At 36.6% G+C, this 21,059-nt stretch overlaps 1 protein-coding gene across 1 annotated transcript in view; it reads right to left on the minus strand.

The window, feature by feature from the left end:
• Nucleotides 1-21,059, minus strand: part of GLIS3 (GLIS family zinc finger 3) — a gene marked incomplete at both ends in the record, with an annotated part of 168,037 nt that overhangs the window by 128,104 nt on the left and 18,874 nt on the right. Inside the window, one exon of the mRNA XM_084305150.1 lies at nucleotides 3,388-3,595. Coding sequence (XP_084161276.1) covers nucleotides 3,388-3,595 — 208 coding nt within the window. The remainder of the gene's footprint in view (nucleotides 1-3,387; nucleotides 3,596-21,059) is intronic.

A 21,059-nucleotide genomic window follows, 5' to 3' on the forward strand; every position in this document is an offset into this window, starting at 1 on the left:
TATTTTTCAATCATATTTGTAAGATTGACAAAATGTATGCTAATATTAGTTGCAGCCATTCAATAAAGAGAAGTGTATGTAGCTTCCCACATTCAACTTCAGCCACACAGATTAAAGCTGAAAAATCCTGGCGTCCTTGTTATCTTATTCAGCTCATCCACATGAGCACTTGCTTCATGATGGTTTTTTTTATCCTGTTACTTAGTATTACAGCAGTTTCCAGAAGTTTAAAATCATTTTCTCAAGATTTTTTTTTTTCTTGTAATGGTTGGTTGATTTTCTGTATAAGAATAACTAAGAAACATCCTGTTCAAACTGAATGTTGGTACAGGGTACTGTTATGGAGGTTATGTTACTCCACTGGGGTTTAAATAGCATTTACTTTCAAAACAGAATGTTAAAGAAAAGAGCAATTAACACAATGAATACAATTTTGATTAAGAAAAATGAGAAAAATGTCATAGCTGTATCAGGTCAATCTTGTGTAAGATTTACATCTAAATGGGTAATTATTTGCAGGAAAAAAAAAAAATCAGGTTGTTGGTTTTGTTATCAATGGGCTTTGTTAAAGCACTGTTCATTATAAGGCAGTTAAATTATGCTAGTATGCTGTGACCCCGCTATAGACCCAGTCCTCAACAGAATAAGAAAAGTAAGGTTTGATTTTTCCACACTATGCTATAAACACTTATAACTGGAAATTATAAGAATGATGGCTTTCTTTTGCCAGCTTGATCGTTTAGATTTCATTTTCCTTCTTATAAGTAGGAAAAGTCATGAATCAATGTAACAAGTCTATTTTTTAATGTCAAGAATTTTAATCAGATGTTGATTAGGACCAGCCTCATTCAAAAAGCTACCAGTGCCTAACACAAGGGAACACACCTGTCAGTGAAGCTGGAGAGAAACTGCATTTCAAAGGATTTTAAAAGTTCGACAAGTATTTAACATAGATAATAAGTAAGAGCCAGATAATCTGAAGAAGTTTAGTTTTCACTTAAGCCTCTACGTTCAAAAGTAACAAAGATTCCAGCTATCAAAACAGAGAAAAATTCATTAAAACCCAGCCCACACCATGACTAAGAAGTTTTCTGGGGAAAAATAAATTTACTTAATATGAAAATGAAGGACCAACTATAACACCATGCCAGATTCTCAGATGCAATTAATTGGCATGCTTGCTTACTTTAATCTAAACCAGCTGTGAGTTTGGACCAGACTTTTATGAATATTTAGAAGATATTCCAGCTGTCACTCTATTCTGCCTCCGTGTACACAGGTCACAGTGTCAAGTATAACTCATAATCTTAGACAAAAATACAGAAGACTGAAAACTATGTTTCCCAACCTTTCTGCCTGCTCTTCTGTTTTACTAGCCAAGAACACTTTTTTCTTTCCTAGGTCCTTCTCTCAATTGCATCTCAGTAAGTGGCAGTATTATATTTGGTTTTAAGAAGCATAACTGACTCCTCTGAAAAGTTTTTCGGGAAACTCTCAGAGAAGTTGGGAGAAAGGTTTTATTTCTCTTGGTCTATATCCCAAAATTTGATGATGTCTGCAGGAAAACTGTGGTTTAGCCAACTTCACACCCCACATCAGTAAAAATCAATATAAGACATTTTAGTCTGGGTCAATTCAGCCAACAAGCTGTTCTGGATTGAACTGTCAGAATACAGTTCATGTTGCGTCCTAAAAGCCACAATGAAGAGGAGGCAGTCACTCAGCTCATGAAGGTTTATGAAGTTAACTTGGACAACTACTTTAGGCAAATTCAGTTTAATGCTGAAGCAATAAAATAAAATAAAATAAAATAAAATAAAATAAAATAAAATAAAATAAAATAAAATAAAATAATAAAATAAAATAAGAGTGTCTCCACAATCTGTTAATTAAAATATAACTTGAAACTCGTTCTGCTCTAAATTGAGGGGAAAATTGCTGAGATGGACATTCTTTGGGTAACAAACTGATTTTATAAAGTCTTCATTGATAAATCATTAAAAGACACTCCAGGAACACTACAGGTTGGATTCTGCCAGTTTCAACTTCAGATCACCCTTAGTAAATGTTTATTTTAAATAAAAACAAAAATGTATAACACAGTACTGACATAGTACACGCAACCATACGTTCGCATAAAAATAACAAACCCTACAGGTATACCTAAGACTTGTTAAATAGGTAATAATTGCCTAATGATATTTTCATTCTATTGTTTCTACTCTGTCACAAAGGCATGTCTCTGGATTTGTCCTTTGTCACCAGTTTAGCAGCGAATGGTTTTCCCTGACATGTTTATATAGGTAGCATAATTAATCTTATAAATTGTCCTAAAGAACTTAGTTTTCACAAGTGAAGCAACAGAAATAGAACACAACAGAATATCCTGAGCTGAAGGGGACCCATAAGAATCACCAAGTCCAACATGTCCCAAAGTATCTTGTAGCAGACTATCGCAAGATTTTCTTCCATTGACATAATAGCAGTTTTAATTATTTCAAGATGGTTCCTTGTCTTGCAATAAGGTGATGTAGTAAAATGTAAATTGTTTGGAGAGTAAAGGCTCTTGTGGCCTTTTGTGAATAGAAATGGTTACATTTCAGCTGAGTAGGCAATTATTGCACAAGCCACGTCTACAGAAGTGGGTATGTACCTTCCCACGTAATATCCTGTAATATTTTTACACACTGTGCTTAACTAACATCCAGGGATGTGCTTACTGCACCTGTATGGAGGTTGTCTAAACAACTGTTTTCCCTTCATTCATGTTTTTCTATACTGCTCATAGCTATAATCTCAAAAGTTACTGGAACAGTTTAAAATAGAAAAGCCTAACAGATGCAGTTAACTGCTAGCTCATTGCAGATAGGGAACAATTGATCTTATTAACTTGTGTTAACCATTTAAACAATTTGAAAGAAATAGCAGTTGATAAAGAGCGAGAAGCATTAGCAAAGCATTGTGATTTTTTTTTTTGTCTGACATTATTACTTGCCAGGCACCAGCATAATATTCTTAGTACTATTACACTTAAAACACATAACTACCCATGAAGATGTCACATTTGGACTATTTCCGGCATTTCCTGTTCCTGGTTTATTTTTTTCCGTGCAAAAATATGGCTAAGTGATTCTAAAAATCTTTATAGAACAGAAAAAACTCTATCAAGCATAGAAAATTTCTAGCTACATTTTACCCTTGATATGAATGATCTATACCACTGTGATTACAGCTGACATGAATTAAATTATATCAAATTAAATTTGTCATGGCATAACAAAGCATCATTTAGACCATTGTAATTATCAGAAAGGTTGCATTTAAATGGCAAGAGAATTGAAAAGGCCTCTTTATTAAGTACTGAAAAGAAAAAAGCTAACTCAGGACCTTGTATCTGATGAAGGAACACTCAGGCTGGAAGCATCCATAGACCTCTGTAGGGTAGGGCTGATCTGGTTGCATGCTGTTGAAACTTGATTAGCAGGAGGTGAAACAGGTCCTAGGCGCTGAACTGTCATGGGACTGCTGGTGACTACTAGGTTGTTGCAGCTGCCTTTTCCATTGGACTTAGACTGGGATCCATAACCAAGGCTTCCTAAAAAAAAAAAAAAAAAAAAAAAAAAAAAAAAAAAAAAGGCAGGTGTATATTCATCTCCCATCCATGAACCCATGAGGAAGCCACAGAATGTATATTGTTTTGTGCAACAGAAGTGACTGGAATTGAGCATCTTCAGAGGATAATGAAACAGAGGATCAACACAAGGAGTTTGCAAACTTCTCCAAATACAAAAAGGAATGTTCTAAAGGGGATTTAATAAATTATGCATGTTTCAGACATGCTGAAGTACATGGGCTAAAGACCAGACATCATGGATAAACATCAGAAAAAAACTATTTGAAGACTTGGTGCAAGAGCAGTCCTCAGCTGAGGGATAGCCAAGTCATAACTACAGCATTCTCTGCAGAAAGGAAGAGAGAACCCAAGGAGGCTGGAGGAACACCACCATGCCTTGAGTTGTACCAAATCCCACAGCTACAAAGCACTGAAAGCCATTCCATCACTTCTACCACCAGCTGTCCAGAAAAGCATGGGGACTGCAAGCATGCATTCCAACTGTTTCCCTTACAGTAGGTCTGCTGTGGCAAAGCACACACGTTTTTCTCGCAGGAGAGAGTTATAGCTGGGATCCAACATTCCTCAGAGGCCTGAGGAGAGGAATTTGAGTTGGGTTGAGTAAAGTAGCATTCTGGACTTTGAAAGGCCACAGTATGTTCATAGTAACTGCAGCCATGACTCAAAGCTGATGGCTGTTAACACAATAGCAAAGGATGATTACAGAGGTAGATGGCAAGTAGGACTAACTGCAGAATGCTCTGTGTACTCTGTGTCTTGATTTAGGTAGTCTACAAGATCCCCTACATTAAAAGACATCAATATGTAGAAGTTAAAATAGGTCATGATATGGAAGTTACTGGATGTCTACCAAATTCTCATCACAGTTGGAAATACATAATTAGATTATTCACATTTCTAGCAGCTTCCCTGTGTTTGGACTACTTCTCAAAGCAGGATTAGCAGTACCAGGACAAATACTGTAAGCACTTCAAGAGTTTAAATCTTTTTCTGAAATGAATCTACTTTTGACTTGGTTGCACAACTCACTCATTTTTGTCACAACACTGTTCAAATGGGTTGAGAACTCCACAAAGAAGTATATTAAGGCATTCATGACCCTCACAGTCACAGGAAGGAGACAGGATTATCTTAAAAATCTGTAATTCATCCTAGGAACTTCAAATGATAGATTTTCTAAAAAACAAACAAACAAATAAACAAAAAAGAGATCTGTTTCAGAGGTCAGAACCTTTTTCTCAAACTCTTCTTCTCTTTGACTAACTAGTAATAACTAGTAATATCTGACATATACATGTATTTATCAGGAGTACATACGTGATCCTCAGTCTACTGGGATCCAAATTGCTGTATATGGGTGATCCAACTCATGTATAGATTTTACAAGTTGATTATATGAAATACCACCAAAATGTAGTCTTTGGGATGAAATATGTCAGCCCTTTAATAAATATAACTTACTCATTGCTACTATTCAGAAATATAAGTGAAGAATATAGCATCTAGTTGAAAAATCAAGGATAAGAAATGAAGAAAATAGTTACTAACCCAACATAAAATGTAACTAGAAGGACTGGACATTTCCAAGGGCAAACATATAAGAAGAATTCCTTGTACTGCAATTAACTCCATTTGGGGTATCAAAAAAGCAGCTTTTAAACACTATGGGATTACTTTGTGATTTCCTCATAGATGTCTAGTTAGATTGACAGAATAAGAAAAAGTCATTTTGTTTTCTTTCCTGTGCAGTATTTTGCCTTTTTAACTCACTACAGCTGAATCAGTACGCTACTCAGTAGTTGCTTCCACTATGTTACAGGGTGCTAAAATGGAAACACCCAGCAAAATTATTATACAAAAAACGTAAGCTGTTCCCAGCAGTAATATGAATACTACTCCTCTAGCAAAAGGATGAGATGAACAGGAATGAAATATTTACATGACACATTCACTTCACATAAGTTACATAACACTACATAATATGCTTATATATGTGTGCATACTACAGATGTGCAGTCAGCTGGTTTTTTTAAAGGTACATTTATCATGTAAAACCAAAGGCTTTCTGCAGCAAAGCAAACAAAAGGCAGGGAAGCATGCTATACTATACTAACATAAGAAATCTGGCTGTTTTTGACACTGAAACACAGTTGTGAAGCTTGTAAAGCCTATATATATTAACAGCTTCATAAGATGTTAAACTACTAATTAGCACTGCAAAAAAACAATTCTGAAACACAAAAAAAATGTAAGAAATATATACTGATTCTTCCCTGGATAACAACATAATGCCCTTCACATAAAAGCCACCTCAACAAATTTCAGTGGTAACCATAATATCTTACCCATCATATCCATGAAATGAAGGCCTATGCACTTGCCAAATTTTTATTTAGGGACAGGCCATATGTCATCTATTTGGTTCAAATGACAGCCTGCAATCATAAAATTAGATTGTTGTTTATACAAAATTGAACATAGGGTATGTTCCTCCTTGGAACATAGATGTCAGAAAAGAAATCCTCAAAATGAAAACCAAAATGCAGTAGTGCCAAACCATTACTGTTACAATAGAAATTGCATACTCAATACAACCCTTTTCACCTTGCAATTAGAAGTTTTTCTCTTATTATCAGAGCATAAATAGCACCCTCATTGTTCACCAGTTACTGAAAGAAAAGAAAAAAAAGTACTTAGGAGAGACTTTATTATTGGGATGACAGACAAAAGCAGTGTAAGACTCTGGCTCTGATAAACATTTCTTTGTGCATTTCTCTGATTGAGAAGCAAAAAGTTTTCTTTTTTATATCATTCACAAACATTTGTTGTCATGGGGAAAAATGACAATTCTTCCAATTAAAGGGAAAAGAGAGAAAAGCATCTATCATCAGCTCCCACCATTGAAAGAGACTACAAAGTGAAAGACTACTGCTATGGAAAGCAAAGTCATAACATTTTATCAACTGTTTCACAGAGATATGTGTGTCTAAAGCCCACCATTAATATCTCATCTGTGTCCTGAAGGTCACCAAGAAGTATTAGTTTGATCTGAGTCAGGCTTGAGTGTTGAGCTAAGTTAGAACACAAGATAGGAAGTATATGCTGGCTTTGATCCTGTTGCTGGAGTACAGCTCACATCTGACCGGCATAAAGTTAAAGGGATGCAACATTGACACTTGAGCTAGCCCAATCCTGCTGGTGAAAGGCAAACTGTCAGAAAATGTGCTCAAAGGTGTTGAATAACTCTGACCAGGCAGAATGACTCTGTCCTGGATTAACATTTGGCATGATATACCCACAGAGCCAGAGGAGCTGTCAGTCAAAGTTTGCCATGTCTTTAACCTGAAATCTAAAAAGTTCATTTCAGTTGAAGGACAGGCACCAGGAATATCTTGAATCCACATCAGCTGAGAAAAATGGGAACCTCTTTGGAGGGCATTGGTGGGGTTTGAATGACACTGAAGCTTCTGAGAAAAATACATGGAACCAATATTATAAATAAGAATCAATTTATTTCCTTATATGCAAAGATTTAAATCAGGAGATAGCTTAATAAAGGCAAGAGTATTGTAAAATAGAATCAGTCCTGAGCTGGATAACAGGAAGAGCTGCAGGTGCTTAGCACGTCATTTATTCCAAATAAACATATTATACACAAATAAAAACTGCTCTTTATCAATATCTAACTGTAATAGCTAACAAGTATAAACATTAAAAATATTTTATGGAAATATTTTAATCCATTCACTTCCTCATTCCTTGGCTTACCTATTTTCCCTATTTATTCTTTATAGTTAGTTAATAGGTAAGCTTCACTCATTCTTGACATGGAAAAATATTTCACCACAAACTTCTGAAGAATGTTCAAAGAATACAGAAAAATATAACTACTTTAATTTAGGTAGAATGGAATTCTCTTAGTTCATATCACTGTTGTGCTTTCTGGAGACATTTTCATTTTTGGAAAGGAAAGTTTCCATGTAAATTTTCTTTTATCAGATATTGACTGAATAACAGCAATTTCTTTGTCTACTTCCCTGAGCCAAGTGTAGAAACTAGTTAATTCTACAGAGTATCTCAGGTTATACTATGAAATTCCTGTATCTAACTTTCGTAATTGCAAATTATGTTTCCCATGTATAAATGACAATAAGACAAAAACGTACATCAGCAAAAAAGAAGCATGGCCAGCAGGTAAAGGGAGGTGATTATCCTCTATTCTGCTCTCATGAGACCCAATCTGCAGTATGGCATACAGTTCTAGGGTCCCCAGCATAAGAAAAACATGAACCTGTTAGAGAAGGTTCAGAGAACTGCCACAAAAATTATCTATATTATATATTATATCTATATTATATCTATATTATATATATTATATATATATATCTTATGAAGAGAGGCTGAGAAGTTAGGGTTGTTCAGCCTGCAGGAAAGAAGATTCTGGGGAGACATTATTGTGGCCTTTCATATATAAAATGGGGGCTTAGAAGAAAGATGGAGAGATACTTTTTACCAGCACTTGTAGTGACGGGACAGAGGGTAACAGCTTTAAACTGAAAGAGGGTTGATTAAGATTGGATATAGGGAAGAAATTTTTCATGATGAGGGCGGCAAGATGCTAGAACAGGTTAACAAGAGAAGTTGTGGATGCTCCGTCACTGGAGTGTTCAAAGCTGCACTGACCGGGGTTTTGGGAAGCCTGATCTAGTGAAAGATGTCCCCACCCATGGCAGGAGGGTTGGAATAGATGAGCTTTAAGGGTCCCTTCCAACCCAAGCTGTTCTATAGTATTATTCTAAAACCAGTTTTAGATGTTCAGTGTTCTGAAACACACAACATACCAAATACATAACATTAGATCAAATTAAGTCATCTTTTAGATCATTAAATTATTCAATAATTGAATTAATCAATATAAATTAAAAAAAAAAAAAAAAGCTATTAAGGTTATCTGAAAATCTATCCTGTTGTTACTGTTAGAGTGTCAACTTGAAATGAAAGAACTGTAACAAAAGACCAAACGTAATTTCCCTAAAGGTTTTTCTGTCTGTTGGTTGTGCAGTAGTTAGAGCTTTGGAAATGGTCAGTTTTAGTGTTTCCCTTTTAATAGGGTTCCAGTCTTGTTTGTGTGGATTCTGCATTCACTAAGAGCAGGAAAGAAACATACACCCAAAACAGCATACTGTAAGACAATAAATATTAAGACGATAGATGGGCCAAAGCAATCAGTAAGACTGTGTCAATTTGTACTTCACGTAGACTAGATGTAAGCCATCAAAGTCCTTCTGAACCAAATCTCATGTTTTTCGATAGCATGGTGAATCTTCAACATGTTGCAGAACCATCCTTGCAGCATGCCACCATATCTGTAAGGTTGGTGGTACCTTGGTTGGAGGGACTTCACAGTAACTGCTGACTGAACACACTCCAAGCATCTCATAGAAAACTTTCCAGATGAGAAATAGCTCCATTCCTCTCTCCTTGGGGATGCCAATTTCTTTCAGGCTTTCCTTCCATGAGTTTCAGTCACATTATTAATAACTGTTAGAGAGCTATAACTTTTTCCCTGTGTCCTTGAACACAACAGCCACTTGTCCATTGTTTAAAAAGCACTACTGCATGTCACCTACCTAGGGAAAGAGACACCAGCCACAGAGCTGTGGATCTGAGATCCCCTGAAACCCTCTTTAGAAGGCAAGTGAGTTGAACTGCAGCTTCAAAGAAAAAAAAAAAAAAAGACTAAAAGACTAGGGGGAGATTGCTATTTGCTTTTATCAGCACAGGGTCAACCAGAGTCTTTTTGGGAGTCCTGGCTTCTTCTTCACACTGGTACCATCTATTTGGGAATCTGGGCTTATTTTACACCCATAGCATCTTCTGGACCCAAGTCATTTTGGTAGATTTTGAGGCTCATAGTTTAACTACACAAAATTCATTCAAAATTATGTTAGGAATGAGCAACTTGTATATGGGATGCAATCTGCAATTCTTCAGGGTACAACGAAATTACTACACTAAGGTTCAAAAAGTTGCCAAAGTATGATTTTTATTGGAAGTCTTGTGAAGTACGTAAGTTTCACAACCCACACTGACACTACATATCAGACAGTCTTGACCTTTATTTTCTTTTAAAAAAATGAATTTTTTCTTTAAAAAAATGAATTTTGCAGTTAGAAAATTCGAAAGTTGAGGTCCTGAAGACCATAAACCAATAAGTTAATACAAATACAACAACACTACCCCACATTTGAAAAAAACAAAACAAAACAAAACAAAACAAAACAAAACAAAACAAAAAACGAACTCACTGTTTCTAGCCTTATGGTCTTGATCTTAGCTCATGATTTTCTTAACACTTAGCACATACTACCAATGCCTTGTTAGTAAGCCATTTCCTCCAAAACCTCCGGCAGCGTCCACTCTGAACAGTAGGTTAGACAGACCATTAATCTGACTGGTATTGGCAATTCCCATGTTTGTAACTGTTTGCAGAGACTTAATCTTTGCAATCATGAAAAATAATCTGGAGGAAATGCACTAAACAGAATTGTATGACCACATTGTATTATGAGAAAATATTATGCATGTACTGTGAAAGCTCTCCATGCTTTCAGTCTTGGAAAGGCATTTTCTTTACTATCAGAATGCACTTGGTAAATTAGCTTGCACTAATTTCCAATGCTATTTGCCATTCATTGTATGAAGTAATCAAGCATGTACTTTCAGCAGCTCTACTGTGAGACAAAAGAGACTGACAAAGCACAATAAAAAACAATGTCTCCCTTCAAGTGGAACCAGGGTAAAAAATTATCCAGAACTGACTGGTGAAAACAATACCTTGCAGGTAATTAACTTAGCTGGTTTGAAGCAGACAGCAATGAGATCATCTATTTCTGTGGAACACTTTAACCACTGAATTTAAACGAATGAAAACAGTGGTCTTTTAATGACTAAACTAAGACCATATTATGAAACTGTTAGGTTCAGGGAAGTTCCAGAAGAAAACATGTACTGTAAAACTGATTTTCAGTTAGATCTGAAGACATTTGTAATATTTCATTATAAACTATCAGTTTAATTTATAAAAGGGAGGTCACCCGTTTATTAAAAAGTGTGTTTGAGAGCTGATTTGTTTGCTTATTTTGCATAAAAATAGGAAGTTATCAGTCAACTACTGCACAAACCAGTAAATGTTTAACTAGACTAAAATATAAATGTTTAAGTTGTAATTAACTCCTTATTTGTTTTTGATGAAAGTCTATTATTTTGTTCTCTCTCTCTCTCTCTCTTTTTTTTTTCTTTGAGAGATTTTCTACATACATGTGCTTCCCCTTTTGTCATTGTTAGGATAGTGTACAGTATGTTCTCTTCTAGTACAGATAACATATTCCTTTACATCCTTGGTCTACGGTATGTACCGTTTCTCTGGGATGTGAGTTTCTCCTGTCAGCTTCTGTTATGTTTCTACCTACAAACCTTAGCCTGGCCATTTAGTTTGTCTTTCTGTAAAATGAATACATTGTTCAAGCCACATAACTCAAATAACTGGTATGAATTAAGAGAAACTCCACAAGTAAAATAATGCAATATACAATCTTGCTAGTAAATTAATCTTATGGTAAAAAAAAAAAAGTTTCACATTCTCAATTTCAGTATTTGCCAGCTCCTTAAAATATCATTACAATATTAACAATAAAAATTACAATTATAACCAAAAGGAAATACACAAATACACAGATATTTAAAAAAATAAAATAAAATAAGAGAAGAGAATAGCAATGGAATGAGAGGTAGCACCTTTGAGTTCCACTCCCACTGGGAAAATATTGTTTGAATCTGACTTAAGTGAACACACAGAGCATATGTATGTATGTGCATGAGAGCATAAACTGTTGTGTTTATTTTTTTTAATCAACTGACTTGCAAGAGGCACAACTTGAGGGAAAAAAAAAAAAAAAAAAAAAAAGAACTATTGTTAAAACTTCCCAATACACTATGTATGGTATGACTCCAGACAAACTCTGTAGAGAAAAACTGTGCCCCTTTAACAGTGCTGTACTCAACTGCAAAACAAAGCTGATCAATTCCATCAGTATTGTTGGAATACTGTTTTGCTGATATCACCTGTCTGCAATGCAGAACTACCATGTACCAGTGAGCCACCCAAAAAACTGCAAAGCAGGATTAGGAAATCATTACCTGGATGAATCACTTTTGGAAATAAGTAATTTGCACTCAATTTTTGTAACATTTGCACTAAACTAGAAGGGAAACAACATATCTCCCTATCAAAGAACAGACAACTAAGATAATACCTTAGGAAAATAATTCTGGAACTTGTAACACTTCTTTCCCCACAACAATTTTCTTGTAATGCTGTTGAACCTTCACAGCACTTTTGTGCATTTCTTCACATTAAAAATACATACTTAGCATTTTTTTCAATACATTCCTGAAGTATTGTCCCCGCTAATTTTAATTAAAAGATGCTCAGATGAGATATTTTCTCCTATCTCCATATCCTTAGTGTTTCAGAAAAGATAAGACAGGAGCTTTGTTATCTGTAACCATGGGCACTTGAAGAACATTACCAAAAAGATTTTTGAAGCAAGGCAGCATAGTATTATATCCCTTGTTCACATAGTATCTTCTGATTTCTTGCTGCTGTGTTTATTGGGCTATGCTTGGTCTTGTGCGTAAACACTGTCTAATACTTCCTTGTGCACACTTTATACTCACTTCTGTCTGCCTGGCTGTACCAGCAGTGAGCAAAGAGAGGAATAGAGAGGCAGCACCCATCCAGGTTCCAGGAGAAGGGAAGATATTTTCCCTCCTCTAACGATTTATACACAGGGAAGCTAGCTCCATCTGGCAGAGCACTAAGAGTAAGCGGACAGACTCAGTGTATACTCAGTGTATACAGTGTACACTGGTGTATACTGCCCTAACTCCAATGAATTATCACAACCTACCCCTAGGAAAGCCTGCCACCAGCTGCATGGGAGCATGCAAGAGGTTACTTCCTACCTCCAGCACAGGCCAGGTGTCACTCAGCACCATTACACATCAGTGTCATTGCATCTCATGATCCAGCAGGAGACATCTGTTCAGCAAAAAAGCATGCAGTAAAGGCTTTGTCCAATGTTAAATCACAATACCATGTGAGAATCTCTTTCTAGATCTTTATGGATAGCTCAAGTTATTTCACTCCTGCTTTTCAGGAAAGTCTCACTACCCCTTCAAGAGACTGAAATACACAAGCAGAAGAAAAGAAAAACAAATGCCAACCTGTTGAATAGTGATAATATTTAAGAACAGGTGGCAAATGTTAACATGGAAAGAACTGAAGAAATGGGCTTTTGAAGTATGCAAGCAGGAATGTAAGTGACTTGCAGTTGCATTCAGTATGTTTTTGTTCCCCAGATTAAGTCCATTGTTCAAGGATAACTAAAGCGTACTTTTTAAAACTGCATTTTCCCTGAGTTTCTGAGAAGTACAAACAAGCAATTTTCTCTTTTTCCTTGTGTTAAAAACAAGATACTGTTTAATGTTGTTTCTCCTAAAAGATAATGTGAGAACTTTATCCTAGTTGTCAGTTTAACTAGGCAGAAATAACAAGTATACAGCCCACATAACGTATGTATTCTAAGAAGCTTTGTACTCAGCTAATTAGTTTAACTATTGCTTTCATGGTTCATTTAAAAGTTTCATGCTTCATTAAATACCAATACATTTTACCACCTCAAAAAACTTTTCAGTAAAAATACAATTGTCTTTTCAAGTGATAATCTTGTTAACTGATAGATACATTTCAAGCACATCTATCAGACACTATCAAAGTTTGAATTTCTACACTAGCAGTATCTCTAAGCATTATGAAAATCTCATTCTACAACACACAACAGAGAGGCAGGTTTTTTTGTTTTGTTTTTTGTTATTGAACAAAGAACTTGAAAGAAAAATAAAATGTTTTGATGGATGGTATTTTAATCATTAAAAAAGTTACCACACTAAATCTGTGGTTGTTCCACCTTCATGACAATCAGCTCAAACACACCTTGGATTCAGTAGCTGTGACTGTTTTGTCTAAAGTCCATAAGTTCAGAAACTCAGAAAGGCATGTCCATAAGGAAGCATAAAGACAAGTGAAACTAAGAGATGCAAAGACAGAGGACAATAGCCAAGCGTAACTCATAAAAAGAGACTTCTGTGGTTAACTGAATATTCTCTACTATAAAGGTGCACCTACTTATATGCAATTTGCATTTTCTCAATTCAAAATTTAAGATTATCTCTGAGCAGTTTAGAAAAACATTTTGTAGGCTGAGAATTTACTCAAGAGTCCACCTGCATAATTACCGTGACTTCTCTGGAAATTTGTACAACTGTTTTCACAGCCAGTCCTGTTCTAAGAAATATATGGCCAGTAAGGTATACTGCAATAATAAAATGACAGTGATTCTTTTTAAAAATCTTATTTAAACTTACTTTTAGAAGAGGTCATTATCACCATTCTTCATGTTATAGCCTATTTAGATTTCTTAAAAGCTGATATGTTATTACATCATGACCCAAACAAACCCTTATACTTGTCTTTCCACTCTTATCCCTTCAAGGCGATGAGAGGCAAAGCCTGGGAAAATTATACAAACAGCCACAAATATTTAAAATCTCTATTGTCACTACATGCTTCCACTCTTCTCAGAGCTTCAGACATTTTTCTTTCAATTTTATTCTTTCATTAGCCCAAAGCGTGCTAATTAATTGGAATTTCCCAGGTCTTTTGTTATTGTGACCAAAAAGAAAAGATGAAAAAAAAGCTCATTCCTTCTAGTTAAAGTGAGTCCATCTATCTTCCACAAAGCCAGCGTAATAAGAGGGAGGATTAAGGCCACTTAAATTGCTTAGGTCCTGCAAAGACAACTCCAGCTCCTGCCCTTTGCCGTCATCCTTGCCAAATCTGATTTATGGAGAATGACATCTTAACCACAGCTATTACTTTGTGAAGAGGAGACTGCTGTGTTTGCAGGGTTGGCATCCCAAGCTGGCTACTGAGTCAGGTCTGATGCAAAGACTCAGGAAACCATACTGGCATACCAATGCACCGGTGTGTCTGTGTGCCTGCAAACAAATCTGAGGGGTGGAAAGAAGTGTTCATGGACACAGGCATATACAAGGCAAGTGTACAGGTGCTTTGCTCTAAGTTGAAGCAGCTTTGTTAAAAGGTAGAAAACCACACAAATATCCTGATGGACAGTGAAATCTTTTTAACAAGCTGGTGATCCCAGCTGTGCATCTTTCTTCCATACTTCTACAAAATCAAGTGATACTTATCTTAATGTTAGCTTGATGGAGGGAATGGGCTATATAGGTAAGAACAAAATGCTCAAAAACAATTACATGATTTTTGAGGATTTAATCCTGTTGACTTTCAGTGAAGTTAAATTCCCAAGTACAGAAGTCATTTTTACAAGTAAAACCTAGCTATAAAAGCTGCTTAGGTCATTTTTCAAACTTCTGTCATACACAGATATTCAGATGCACTTCTTCATATGATTTATTGTGTGTTTCTTTAGTATTAGGGTGTGTTTTTCTGCTGTTATTTTCATTGAATAAAGGATTAGGATTCCACGATGTTAATGTGAATAGTATATAAATCAGCACATCTTACAGGCAGACATAGTTGTATTTCACTATTACTAGAATCCACATTCTATTTTACTGTTTGTTAAATTTCATTAAAAAGAAAAGGAAAAAAAAAAAAAGAAAAAAGAAAAAAAAAAGTCTGCTTTAAAGTACTTGTGATGTGCACTGCAAACTAAAGACATAAAACAATGCCAGTTCCACTTCCAAAAGACTGCACAAGACTAACCCATCCCAACAGAGAATTAAAAAACTTATAATCAAAGAAAAGACAATAATCAGAAAAACAGTTACAGCATTTTTTTCTCTGACACCACTAGCTCTCCTCATTAACACAGTATTAAAGAACTAAATCTGCACAGGCTGGCTGGATGAAGAAATAGTAAGTATTTGCAGCCTGGGGTTGGCAGAGTATTCAATGCCTACATGTGAACTGCCGAATGTCCACCCAGCCATTCTCTCCTTTCCCCTCCTTAAGAGCACAGGGGAAGAAAGCAAGATGGTAAAGCTCCTGGGCCAAGACAACAACAGTTTATAAGGAAAGCAAAAGCTGTGCTCAGAAGCAAAGAAAAATAAGGGATTTATTTAATACTTCCCATCAGCAGGCAGATGTTCAGCCTCTTCCTGGGAAGCAGAGCCTCAGTACACATTGCAGTCATTAAGGAAGACAAATGCCATCATGACGAACGTTCCTGCATCCTCCCGTTTTCTCAGCTTTTATTGCAAGCATGACACCATATGACATGGAATATCCCTTTGGTCAGTTTGGATCAGCTCTCCTGGAAATATTCCCTCCCAGCCTACCCCCAGCCTACTGGACTTTTTTCATGGGGCAGTGGGTAGGAGAGGCAACCTTGACACTGTGCAAGAACTGCTCAGCAAGAGCCAAAACACCGATGTGTTATCAACACTGTCTAGCCACAAATGTAAAACACACCACTACATGGGCTGCTGTGAGGAAACTTAACTCCATCCTGGCCAGACCCAGTACATTAGATATGGAAAAAGAAAAAAAAAAGTTTTCTCTTGGTGATTTTATTTTAAAATGTATGAGGAAATGGAACATTAAATGTTGGATAGGTGTTAAAAATCAATTTTCCAGTCAAATAACATAGCTGTAGTATTTCACAAGACTTTTCACATTGTATTTTAAGGAAAAAAAGTAACTAGTTACTTAATTAAGGATGCTGTATTGGTATCAGGCAACAGAAAGAACTAGAATCATAGAATGGCTTGGGTTGGAAGGGACTCTAAAGATCACCTAGTTCCAACCCTCCTGCTATGGGCAGGGATGCCACCCACTAGATCAGGTTGCCCAGGACTTCATCCAATATGGTATTGAACACCTCCAGGGATGGGGCATCCATAGACTGTCTGAATAACATGTCCCAGTGCCTCACCACCCTCCGAGTGAAGAATCTCCAACTAACCTCTAATCTAAATCTACCCTCTTTTAGCTTAAAACTGTTTTCCCCTTGTCTTATCAGATAATTTTCTGACTGAGCAAAAAGTTGTTCTCCATCTTTTTTTTAAGCCCTCTTTAAGTATTACTAAACTGCAATAAGGCCAGTCCAGAGTCTTATCTTCTTCAGGTTGAATAGTCCCAAACTGGAATACTTTCCTTTTCTCTCTGAATAATACTTTAAAATTAAATATTAAATATTTCTGCTTTTAAAACATTGATACATAATGTGGGTTGGATTTTTTTGTTTGTTTGTTTTGCATTTTTGCATTTTTAACCAGCGAGGGCTTTTTGGAATGGATAGTTCTCCCTGACAAACCCAAGCAAAGCAGAATCCTGAAGGTTCAGTCAACACTGCCAACTGAGCTAAGGGTTGCAGGCAATCCTTTTCCCTCATGCACACCCTTTCCATAAATTATTTGGACTAAACCACCACAACTCCTTCCCCTGTTTTTTTTTTCAAGTGGGTATTTCTTGGATGTATGGGAGAATTTATTTGCCCAAGATACCCTGACACAGTAGCACCATTTTGCAGCAAGCCAAACGTGGGGTGGGATGTAAAGGTGTGAGGTAACTTGCTCCTTCCCCAGGACTAAGAAGGACCTCAAATACAACCTGTCTTCTGGGTTGCTCCAATAGCACTTCAGCTCCCCATCACAGATATGGGGATAGACTGTAAGGTCTATCCCATACAATTTTCAAAGAGGGGCAAAAGTTAGGACATGAGGCAAGCAGTCCAGAACAATAACTATCTTACAGGAATGTAGATATTCACAGACAAGTGTAAGCCAGCAAGCAAATTTCACATAAAACTTACAGCAACTCTCAAAGACCCTATCATTAGATCTGTTTTTGTTCCATCGATGTATCAAAGCACTAGGTATATATGCTGATTAGATACCCTTTATTTTAGAAGATCTTCTTAACTGTCCTCAGGATCAAAAAAACAACTGATACTACCCCATCTAATATGCAAGACAACTCCTTCTTAGTCTCCTAGATAAACAGTCAGAAAGCATATATCTTTTCTGTCTTTCTATCCTGTCTCTCATATCCTGTGCCTTCCAGCTTCAAATACCTGAACAACTGTTGGGGACATTCTGAAGATGTCAGCTAAGACAAGGTGCTTAGACACTTTTACAATTTTTCTTGACAAAAATTAGGTGCTGAAATCTGGAAATCCTCAGCATTTTGTGCAATGCCAAATATCTTTTGAAAGAAACCCACAGGCATTAGACTGTAAACTTTTGCTTCTAAGTACAATCAGTTACCTGCTTGATGGTGCCTTTGATAGAATCACAGAATCACAAAATGGACAAGGTTGGAAGGGACCTCCAAAGATGATCTGGTCCAACCCCCTGCCAAGCAAGATCACCTAGAACACATTGCACAGGATGGCATCCCAGGAGGGTTCTGAATATCTCCACAAAAGGAGACTCCACAACCTCTCTGGGCAACCTGTTCCAGCGTTCCGTTACCCACACAGTACAGAAGTGCCCTCTCCTATTCTGCTGGAACTTCCTGTGTTTCAGTTTGTGCCCATTGCCTCTTGTCCTGTCACTGGGCACTACTGAAGAGACAATGGCTCCATCCTCTCAACACCCTTCCCTCAGATATTTATACACATTGATGAGGTCCTCCCAAGCTAAACAGGCCCAGCTCTCTCAGCCTGTCCTCATATGAAAGTTTCTTCAGTCCTCTTATCATCTTAGTAGCCCTCCTCTGGACTCAAATCAGTAGTTCTATGTCCATCTTGTAATGGGGAGCCCAGAACTGGACACAATACTCCATGACATCTAGTCCAAACTCTAGTCCAAAATAAGTGCCAGACAGTTTCAGCTCTACTCTTTGCCTTATGATGATGAGACTAATGTTTTCATCAAATTATTTGTGAAAACAAATTATTATTATTATTATTTTTATATTCTCATTACACAACCAGAGTTGCAACAGAATCTTAGCCTCACGTAACAAATAAATGCTACAGCAATGATTTGTTTCCCTCTAAGTATTATACCTGTGTACCAACCAGGAATAGAATATACTACACATATATATCTAAGAATTCATGGGAAGCTAAACCATGGTGCTTTTTATCACAGATAACCATGTTTCACATACATGGGGCAAAATACAGTTACCCATGTGTCTTTAGCTCTGCCAGTTTTAAAATTAATTGACAAATCATAAGCAGGCAACTGTAAAACCTGAAGTCTTCGTGGCCACGTTTTGATCTTCTCTGTGGTTTCTACTCTTCTAGCCCTGTTATGGTCATCACAAAATGCTCAAAAGAATTGCCTCCATGTTTAAAACCATAAATATTTCTAAAGTTATCAGTAGGCTAAAATAGTAGAACACTACATAATCTTTGAGATACTAGTTTAAAAAAGTACAAGTTGCTCAGCCAAATCAATGAACAGTCCAACAGCTGGACCACGTCCTGCAAAATATACCCACCAGGACAGGGTATCTCACATCAGGAAATGCATGTACAGTCTTACGGGCCTGGATCACAGCTAGAAAAACCCATATATTTTATTAACCTAAATCTAATCTTAGATTAAATCTTAGAATCTAAAGATCTAAAATCTAAAGATCTAAATCTTAGATTAAACAAAATCTAAGTCATATAAATTTGAATAGCCACACCAAATTTTCTATTTTAAAGAAACAATAAGAGGAGCTTTATCAGAAACATCTGTTAGGATTGTAACTTAGTCCCTGGTTTCTTGCTTGCAACTCTTCAAAAAATTTTCCTTTCTCCATGATTTTTTTTTAAAAGAAAGAAATAGTAGTCTATTTACTTGCTGTGTAGTTGCAAGGGAAAAAAAAAAAGAAAAAAAAAAAAAGAAAAAATGATTAGTATCATTATTTTCTACTCTAGTTATAATAAAACCCTTGAAAAGGACTCCAGCATCTAATTTCAAAGACTCATTTTAGTGATATTAGGATAAGAAACTATTCAAATTGTTCAGTTTGACCTTTAACAAACTTATAGGTTAGTATAAGGTGGAGAAATCAATGACAAAAGCAACCAGCTGGAAAGAATCTGCTCATGACTGTTCTTATTTTGCAGAACTTTTCTCTCTCTCTCTCTCTTTTTTTTTTTTCCCCTTTATTTATTTATTTATTTATTTATTTTTAAATACAGTCTATGTGGACCAGTTCTTTCTGTTTCAACATTGTCACCACAAATTTTCTTAGCCTTCTCAGAAACCAAGGAATTCAGATTCTTTTTCAGACTAGAAAACCCCAAAACAGATATAAGAAAAAATGCAGAATTAAAGATTAAGAGTTTTTGAGTTTTTTGTTGTTGTTTTCTTTTGTTTTCAGTGAATCAATGTCCTAATACTTTATGTATCGTATTTTTTGACCTTATAAAATTAGGCTAATGCTGCAACACTCCAGAGAGTATTTTAATCAAGGATCCTCACATGCATGATCTGATCACAAGATCACTTTGAGACCGTTGTGCAAACACTTCCTGAACTCCAAACAGAGTCTGCCATGACCACTGCCCTGGGGAACCTGCTCCAGTGCCTAGCTACCCTCTTAGTGAAGAACCTTTTCCTAACATCCAGCCTGAACCTTCCCTGTGGAAACTTCATGCCACTTGTTCAGGTCCTATTGCTGGTCACCACAGAGAAGAGATCGCCACCTGCCCCCTGTTCCCTTGTGAGGAAGCTGTAGGCCTCCATGAGCCCTCCTCTCAGTCTCCTCTTCTCTAGACTGAACAATCCAAGTGATTTCAGATGCTCCTCTTATGTATGCTTATTATGTATGGTTATGTATATCTTATAGTGTATCAGTAGATCCTTAACCATCTTTGTAGCCCTCCTTTAGACACACTCTAATAGCTTTATGTCCTTCTTATACTGTGTTGGCCAAAACTGCACACAGTACTTCAGGTGAGGCCACACCAGTGCAAAGCAGAGTGGGACAATCCCTTCCCTCGACTGGCTAGCAATGCCATGCTTGATAGACCCTAGGATGCAATTGGCCCTCCTCACTGCTAGGGCACACAGTTGACTCACATTCAACTTGCCATTGACCATAACCCCCAAATCCCTTTCTGCAGGGCTGCTCCCCAGCCTCTCATCACCCAGTAGGTATGCATCCAGAGTTACTCTATCCCAGGTGCAGAATCTGGCACTTGCTCTTGTTAAATTTCATACTATTGCTGATTGCCCAGCTCTCTAATTTGTCCAGATCTCTCTGCAAGACCTCACCAACCTTAACAGAGTCAACAACTTCTCCCAATTTTGTCATCCACAAACTTACTCTGTTCACCCAAGTTGTTTAAAAAACATTAAGGAGAAC

Source organism: Netta rufina, assembly GCF_964035555.1.
Source record: "Netta rufina genome assembly, chromosome: Z".
NCBI classification, from domain to species: Eukaryota; Metazoa; Chordata; class Aves; order Anseriformes; family Anatidae; genus Netta; species Netta rufina.